Below are 9361 nucleotides of genomic sequence, written 5' to 3' on the forward strand. Positions count from 1 at the left end.
TGCTAGGCAACTATAGTGCGGGAATTCATCCGCGAAATTCAAACTGTACATCGCAAGGACACGTTCTGGGAGTTTTGGCGTGTGGCGAGAAAGAAAAGTTAAACGCACACACAAATATAAGACAACACACCCATACGAAATCTTCTGAGTTTGGCCTGCAGATAAAATTCATCAGTGACCTCAAATATAAAAACAGCACATCTTTATACGTTCGACTGAATGCTGGTGGAAAAATAACCCCCTCCCCACCGAAAAAAAAAAATCGCAAATTAATACACGTTCTTGAAAAGAATTTAAAAAGAGTTTGCAGCCTGACACGTGCACGCATGCGCGTTCTATTAGTATTTCATTCAAGTGAGTTCCTCATGTGCAAACTCCAAATAGGCCATGCACACAAGTGGGCACGTTATTGGGCCTGAAGAGGCTCCAAATGTAAACAAACGATTGCCTTGCTTCGTTTCAACACTGCTGCATCAACGCCAACGTTCATGCAATTATTTTTGACAATTAGTTTTATACGCCACATTTTAAAATCAATTTAAGACTATATAATGCTGAGCATGCAGCAACAATGCATTTGATGGTAATGCGTGCATCCAAAAAACATTACACACACACCGAAATTTAATAATAAAATAATAATAATAATGTCAATTTAACACACAAGATGGCTGCATTTCATTCTAACAAATTTATTGTGTCTCAATCAGCTCGTACGGAACTACTACTGAAATTAAATTACAATCAAATGATCACATCAAAATATACCAACAACGGCAGCTTGTGATGATTTGTGCTCCTCCAGAATAAAAAATAAGAAAGAGAAAATATAACAAGAAAGCATCTCACACAAGTCCATGGGGCGGGAAATAAATTACCGTTTGGAATAATTCATAGGTATTCCGAATAAAATATTAAAACAAATCATTCTGATGAAAAATATAAAGTAAATAATTCCGATCAGTATCTGATCTAGTGATCTATATTGCCGGCTTTACAGAGTTGTTTATTAAAACCTACCAAAGAATACTGCTTAGAAAGGGCAGCATTAATAATATGTCCGCAGCACCCACTCAGTCACACTTGGCAAAACAATTTGAGATTTTCTTTTCTTTAAATTCCCCCTCGTCAAATAAGTGCAGCTGGAGTCTTTGTCAAATGTCTCTTTTGTTGAAATAGAAACGGGGACACGAAGAATCCACCACGACGTCAGCGTCCATTAAATAATAATAATAATAAAAAATGCCACTTGAAAGCAAAAAATGATCTTTCAGATCAGACGGGTTTTGGGGAGCAGTCCACTTCCGGTCTTTTTTTTTTTTTTTTGTCGTGGAAAAAAAAAATCCCTGATCCTTCGAGTGTGGGTAACGAATACAACAAGAAAGCTTGGTGGATTTTATTCGTTCTTCGACTGGTTTGAAAGTCCTCCATCGAAAAAGATACAAAAAAAAAAAAGCTTGGCCCTTGTTCTCGATCACACAGGACAGTGGTCGTTGTTTTGGAGGGTGGGCGGGGGTTTTCGGGAGGGGGCATCAAAACAACACTCGGTGATGGTGGGATGAGGTGTGTTTCAGGAGGGCGGGGTGGGGGTGTGGGGGGGGGTGTCTTGGTGTGTTCTCAATGCGCCAAAATTACCTGGTGGAATGAACTTGTGGTTGTCACCCTCTGGTCGCTCGCCTCACTTGCATCTTTTAAGTAATCTACTAAAAAATGCCCCTGAAAGAAACAAGCAGAAGGAACCTTTTAGGTTAAAACATTTCAGGCCCCTGAAGAAGATGCGTTTGTTCTGAAGGGGGTTGGGAGGAAAAGCGGTTCAAGGTTCTCTTTGTTTTCTCTCTCTCTCTCTCTCTCTCTCTGCTGAAAAATAGATAACATTTGTTTTGCAGTCTCATTCACATTCCCTCACTATCACAGTATCAAAATTGCTGCTATCCTGGCGATAGTCTGTGCGTATGTGTTTTTGTGTATCAATCGGATATAAAATATTCTGCTGTGCTGCTTGCTCTATGTTTCACTGAACATTCGTTTGCAGTCCATGGAGGGGGGCGGCGTTTCTGCACTCACATTGCCGACCTGAGAGTACACATCCTCCGGCGTCTGCGCCACTCCCGGGGGCGTCATCCGCTTTTCCTTCTGTCTCCTATTGCAAAACCACACTCGGACCACTTCCTTCTCCAGCTGCAGGTTGTCCGCCAGGGTGCTGATTTCCTGGGCCGAGGGCTTGGGACACTTGAGGAAGTGGCTCTCCAGAGCCCCCTTGACGCTCACCTCGATGGACGTGCGCTTCTTCCTCTTTCTGCCCTGCGCGGCGATCTTGTCGATGCTGGTGGGGCTGCCGGTGGACGAGTCGGCTTCCTCCAGCCACTTGTTCAGCAGCGGCTTGAGCTTGCACATGTTCTTGAAACTGAGCTGCAGAGCTTCGAATCTGCAGATGGTCGTCTGCGAGAAGACGTTGCCGTAAAGGGTGCCCAGCGCCAGGCCCACGTCCGCCTGGGTGAAGCCCAGTTTGATCCTCCGCTGCTTGAACTGCTTGGCGAACTGCTCCAAGTCGTCCGATGTCGGCGTGTCGTCGTCCGAGTGCGGGTCGTGGCTGTTGACGCCGCCGTGGTGCTGGTGGTGCGGGTGATGCTGGTGATGGTGGTGGTGGTGCGCGCCGTGGTCCAGATCCGGGGTGTCGCCCCGGACCAAGCCCGGGTGCACCAGGCTCTGGCTCCCGGGGCTGAGCATGCCGTTCACAGTGAAGCCTCCCGGCTGGGAGTAGATGAGCGACTGCTGCTGCTGTTGCTGCTGTTGCTGCTGCCCACCCGATATGGAGTTAATGTGCGCCGCGGTGCTGCTGCCCCAAGCCCCGGCGTGAGTCTGGTGGGCCGCCAAGTGAGGCGGCACCGGCGGCCGGTGGTGCAGCGCCGTGCCCGTGTGCAGGTCGTCCCTGGCGGAGTTTTTCACGTCCTGCTGCTGCGGACTGGCGCTCATGCCGACCGGGCTCGACGACCAGGGGGAGCCGGCTTCGGCGGCGGCCACCGCGGCGGCTGCAGCTGCGGCGGCGGCGTGCGGGAGCGAGGTCACCCACTGGTGGGCATGGCTCAGCATGTGTCCTCCGTTGCTGGCTGCCATTGCGCCTTGCATAAAGTCACTTTGCACCATCTTGATGGAGGGGTCCCCTCTGTAGCCCCCGGAGCCCGAGGTAACAGCAGCGCTGCCCGGCTGCATGCCACCGCCTCCTGAGTCAGAGTGCACGATCGAGCCCGACGATAGGATGCTATTGCTGCCCAGATAAGGATTGGAAGCCGCGGTGGCCATTCCGTCAAGCCTTATGAATATGTTGGTGGATCGCCCCCCTCCCTTTCTACAGTCACTTCTTTCGTGTAGGCAAATTATGCCTCATGAATTATTCAAACGTCAAAAAGTAGTTATGGCTTGCCACACACCATGCGTGCGTAAATACGCCAAAACGACGGTTTCGGAAAACTGAATAAAATCCGCATGCATTTACAGCATCCGCGCGGGCAGCTGTGCACGCGAGATGGACGAATACAAACTCCAGCTTCGCAAAAATCCCTTTAAAACATGTGCAGTCCGTGTACAAAGTTGCTCGGGTGAAAATGTGGACATTAAAATTCAATTATGAATGGAAAAAGCGTCGTCCCCCCCAAAAAAGTTTCGGTGATCAGGAGAAAAAAAAAAGAAAGGAAAAAGCTTGCAAATTGTCCACACAGTTCCAGTTTATGTTCCCGTTAGATGTTAAAAACAAAACAAAAAACACGAGCGGAGTCCTTTTGTAATTCGGTCCGATTTCTCCCTCGCTTTATTCTTTTCTCTCTCTTCTTTTTACAGCAGTGAGGAGTCTTTCTCTTTGTTCCGTTTTGATATATTTAAAGCTGCCAAACCGCAAACTCCAGTTGAAGTACAATCCGTAGGAACAGTGGAAGGCGCTGCTCACCAGCCTCCCCTCTCATTCGCTTGTTCTCCCTCTCCTCCTCTCTCTCCCTGACTGGCCGTCGAGTCCCGCCCCCCCTTACACCCCCGACTCCCCCCTCGCCCCCTGGCACGAGGACTCGCGGATGTTTACCTCGTTCCTCTCCGCTGATTGGCTGTCGGGGGAATGATTGGCAGGCACCAGCAGCTTCGCTGAAGGCTCACGAAGACTCCTTCCGGCTATTCCAATTGGCTTATTCTTAATTGCGGCCCAAACAAAACCAGAATAGTAAATAAAATGGAAGCTCGTAAAGAGATTGTGTACAACAACTTTGTGGAATGTATTAGATTTCCAATCAATCTGCTTGGGATAACAGTGCACCTGTTTTGAAGCATTATTTTTGGTATACAAAGAAGAACGACATTTTACAAAGATTTCATGCTCAAATTCGAAAGCATTTATTAAAAATGAATTGTGCTTTCAAATTCTGTAATTTAGGGTATACATGAAATAAACAATAATCGATGTATCACTAATTAATGTTAATTATTTCCCCCCAAAACTATAAGTTTGAATTTTGTCATTACAGCTCTTTGGTCAATGAAATCTTCTTCACTAATTAACAATTCTAATGATCTTCTTACTTAGCCTGATTGTGTAATAGGAGGAATCAACATGGGCTTGTTAATTCCTCAAGGGTCAGGTATAGATTGAAGACATTCTTGAACAAACCCAAACTGTTTATGTCCAACAATGACAACCAGAAGCGGCTGTATTATGCAATCAAATTATATTTGGTATATATTGGAGGATGATGAACAGATGTTGTGCACATTCTTTTCTCTAGTAGCTGTCCAGTGTACTCATCGGCTATGTTAAAAAGATCATTGAAACAACAAGGCTGGTAAATGGTATTGTGAAGGCATGTCAATTGCCTCCACAAAAAGTTGTAGAAAAAGAGCCAAATGCAGTCTTTAAAGCAGGGGTGTGTAAACTTTTGCTTCCGAGGAATCAAAGAATGCAAGGGCGACTTTGACATTTTTTACCTTTAATCTAATAAGTATCCTAAAAATCATTCAAAAACAATTTGATGCACATAAAATGTACATATGAAATTTACAAAGCAAATAGTTTTATAATTATTCACAAACCAGACTTCGACACGAAGCAGAAATTCAAGGTTATCATTTTTATGCAATAATATTATTAGTATTTTATTTGCAAATCGGAATATTTTTAGGTTCTTTACCAAGGGCCGATAAAAACGGCCACCGGTCCAAAAATCGCCCTCAGGCCGCAGTTTGGACACACCTTCTTCCACCGTGCGACACAGCCACACCTTCTCAAACGACACCCCGATTGACTCAAAGAACCCGACGAGCTGGGTGTCTCCATCCCACTGTGCCCAGTTTGCCCACCTGCCAGGGAAGGTCCACCCGCACACAAGCCACCCGGATTTGTGAGACATGTCGCGCATTAACCCCGAACGCTCGCTCCAAAGCGCACCGAATCAAAGATGACGCAACAAGAAACGCTAAAGGGATTTAAGGGGCAAATATAAGGCCCTATGTAGTCCGTGCCAGAGAGACCCCCCCCCGATCCCAGTAGATTTAATTTGGACCGGACTCAATAACGGATTGCGCCTTGTGCATTTGTTTACATTGAATAGGCAGACTTGGGGGGCAGAGCCATGGGGGCCCGGCAGTATTCATTAATATACAGTTCGGATTTCGGTCCAAATTACTGATGTTCTATGCACACGACGCCTTTAAAGTGCGTCGAGGGCAGTCAAAGGGCCGCTGTCTGATATATGATGTGTTTATTTATTTGTTTATTATAAAACGCTCCCCTAAGTTTCCCTGCTGGGGGACTCGGTTTTATTATGCATAAAAAAAAAAAAAGGCAGGGGAGAGGGGGGAGAAAAAAAAATCATCCCCAAGTATAACAAGAGACGAACAGTTAGTGCTGATTTTCATTTGCATAAATTTTCATATATTTTAGCGAAAATAATAGCGGGAGCAGAGGAGAGCTGGTGCTCAGTTGAGGCAGAGGAAAGAAAATCTTAGGGAGCAGCAGCCAGTCACATGCAGGGAAAAGGAGATAAGCATTTCTACAAGTCCATATAGTGGACTTTCCTGGACAAGGAGGTAAGCCCGGCATGTAAACGGATATATGTGCTTTTTCCGCGCGTGGAAACATTTAAGATCTCGTCCTGTCCCAGATGTGCAACCTTAAATGGTAACATTTGGTCACGTTGAAAAAAGGGACTTTCTTGAATCCAAGTGCGTAAAAAAAAAAAATCAATCGCTTTCGCGCTTCAGCTTTTATACAAAGAGCAGGCAAGCTGGATATACGCTGCGCAGTTTTATGCCGAACCCGGAGCGGAGCATGCAAGCTTGGGGCCATCAATCACATTTTAAGCAGGGGGGAGAGAGAGAGAGAGAGAGAGAGCCTGGCCGGGAGGAATCTTGCGCAAGGGGAGCGAAGAGGCAAGTGCGGTGTTTCACATAAGTTTGTTGATCGGATTTTTTTTTTCTTCAATTTGGTGGCGATTGTTTGCGATCAGGAGATGATCTTTAAATGCAGCCTAAGATATTTCGTGGATACTTTGTGAGCAGAAGTCTTGTGTCTTCCTTCTCACGCGGGTTCTCCTCTTCCTCTCGCTCCATTGATGCAGCAGCGCATTTCTGAGCCGTGCGAGCGGTCGTCATGGTGAGCCCCAATAAAAAGGGGAACACTGGTCGCATTAAGCTGTATGTTTGTGCACTGGAGTCGAGAAGAAAAATGTCTCGGTGTCCTCACGTAGCTTGAATTGTGCACGAGTAACGGTTCACACAAAGCTGCCTTTGGCTGAGAGGGGGGGGGGGGGGGGAAATCTAATTATGGTTTGTACTGTTAAGTGATGAAGGAATTATTTGAAACACGCTTCATAACCTGGAAACTGTATTGCTAGTTGTCTGATCTTATTCAAATGATTTAAAATTGCCATTTTTACAGAGTGGGGAAGAAATAGAGCTTTTGGGGTTGTTTAAAAATACTTAAGGCAAAGGAGATTTTCAAAGTGTCAGTATTTACACAAATGAGACAATGAGATGCAGCACGTAGGGTCATTTGTGCACGGATACAAAAAAAAAAACCACACACTGGCTATGCTGTATCCAAAATCGAAATATTAAAAAAATAAATAATTAATATTTGCCGCCAGGTGTCGCGCTGACTCGTGCTACGTCACCGTGCCAAACGCTAGAAGTCATAAATTATTTAAACGTTGCAGTTTCTTGATGAAACGAACAATTTTGAAATGAACTGTTGATTATTGACAGCTTCTTTTAACAGCTTGCTTGGCGACAGAGTTTTAGCATTTACAGCTGAATTCAGAGTATTTGAATAATATTACTTTACTCAAACGCGAATACATCCAAATCCAAATCATGATGCTGCATTTTTTTTCTGATTCGTGCTGAATAAAAAATAGGTCTTACGCTCGAACAAATTGCAATATATATATATATATATACATATATATATATGTATATATATAATTTATTTATTTATTTATGACAGATGATATGGAAATATTTAGTAATTAGGCATTGCACAATTGTGCCAACCATCTGCCAACAGCTCTTTGTTCAAACATATGTAAGCGTTGACTTTAAGAATGAGTGGCAAGCGGGGCCCGGGCAGGTCTCATGAATCATCCGGCAAATTAGTGAGTCTCAATTTCTCCCCACGCACCAGCGGCCACTTTGCTGCAGCATGCTCTTGCAGCATTAGCGCAACAACTTTGGCCATTGCAACCATGTAGCCTCGTTCTACTGCCAACACAGTTTTTAAAATTGATTAATTAGGTAGCACCCCCCCCCCCCCCCTCCTCCTCACCAGGATAACACATGAGAACCAATATTTCAGGGCAATTGACAATATAAAGAATAGTAAGACATAAAACATCATCATCAAAAAATATTTTCGTCACAATAAGAAACTGCTCTTCTCCCCTATTAAACTTTTCCTTATGCTCATTTCTGCCATGAATGCACGATAGAGAGATTTATTCCCACTTCAAAAGGTGCATCCTTTGCACCCCTGGTTACAATATTCAAATTGAATGGATGCAATTCCCGCCATTTTAATTATGGCCCACTTAAGTTGCCTATGGGCTGCATAATTTAACACCCCCCCCCACCCCCAATGTGAAACGACATACAGTGAGTGTGTCTCACGTCAGGCCAAACGCTGATTTACAGCTGAATTCAACTTGGAGCACTTAAACGGTAATGTGGCCACTATACCGTTAATTAAATGACCTAAGCACAATATCAGAGCAAGCATTAAACATGTCTTCAATTTCAGACACCATTATGATTCCCCTCTTTCTAGCTCAACCATTATTGATATTCTACTAATAAATGATACTAAACAGCTATAAACACCTCTCATTCCATCTTGCGTGCTTGTTAGTGATAGGCTAAAATGTTTTTGTTTGCACTTCACCATCTATTGATTTTAAAATGAAAACCAATAAGCATGCACACCCCCAATAGGTGCATTTTTATTACACACATATAATTATATAACTGCATTTAATCTACTGATAAGATATGTATTGTCGTCAAACAAATATAGCTTGATTTTGTTTAAATAATTAAAAAAATGCCTTTTTAAAAAAAAATCATGTCCATGGTAAATAAATTAAAAGCATTTAAGAGACTAAAATAGAAGTCAAGTTGAGTGACAAGAGACAGATGGTCGAAAAAGAAGCTTTCCAAGTCTGTGTGTGTTTCAATTAAAGGCTGTAAACTCAGTGTAGCTTTTGTGTACACACACACACACACACCACACACACATGCACACACGCGCGCACACACACACACACACACACACACACACACCTGAAGCCCTTGATGGAAACAAATCAGTGTTTGTTGTGAATGCAAATCAGTAAATGGACACAATGGTCATTTTCTATTCATTTGCCTTGTATTACAATTGCTAATCAAGATTTATATTTGGTTATCAAGCAACATATTTAATAAATAAACAAAGCCCGCAGGAAATCTACACTGCTTATTTGTCTCTATATGTATGGTGATGGTGGCAGCATTTTTTGTTTTTGTTTGTTAAACAGCGTCAGTCCCTGAGGATGTAGTCCGACCGTTTGTGGCACCTCCCCTTGCAGGATTACATTAATCAAAGTATTTATTTCCCTTGGGGAGCTAGGCGCAAATCACTCCAAATCCCAGTAAAATTGGATAACAGAGGAGTCGGCACCCAGGCTAAACCTCGCGCACACTTTGTTGTTGTTGTATTATTTTTTTTTCCTCATTTCACCAACTTAATGGATCTAGTTCTGTCTAAGTTGGTGTAGCAAGTGCAGGCAGGCAGGCAAGAGCCCAGATAGAGGTATTGAGGCCCGGGAGAAGACAAACAACATAATTGGATGGA

General features: G+C 43.9%; 1 protein-coding gene across 1 annotated transcript; it reads right to left on the reverse strand.

Annotated features, from left to right (window-relative positions):
- Positions 1-1617: 1617 nt before the first annotated feature.
- pou3f3b (POU class 3 homeobox 3b) lies at positions 1618-3905 on the reverse strand. The gene is made up of 2 exons (XM_061272026.1): positions 2065-3905; positions 1618-1716 (listed from the first exon to the last, which is right to left on the reverse strand). The coding sequence occupies exons 1-2, from the start codon at positions 3298-3300 to the stop codon at positions 1618-1620; spliced, it is 1335 nt and encodes a 444-aa protein (XP_061128010.1). The 5' UTR covers positions 3301-3905.
- Between the last annotated feature and the right edge of the window lie 5456 nt (positions 3906-9361).

Source organism: Syngnathus typhle, linkage group LG2, assembly GCF_033458585.1.
Source record: "Syngnathus typhle isolate RoL2023-S1 ecotype Sweden linkage group LG2, RoL_Styp_1.0, whole genome shotgun sequence".
NCBI classification, from domain to species: Eukaryota; Metazoa; Chordata; class Actinopteri; order Syngnathiformes; family Syngnathidae; genus Syngnathus; species Syngnathus typhle.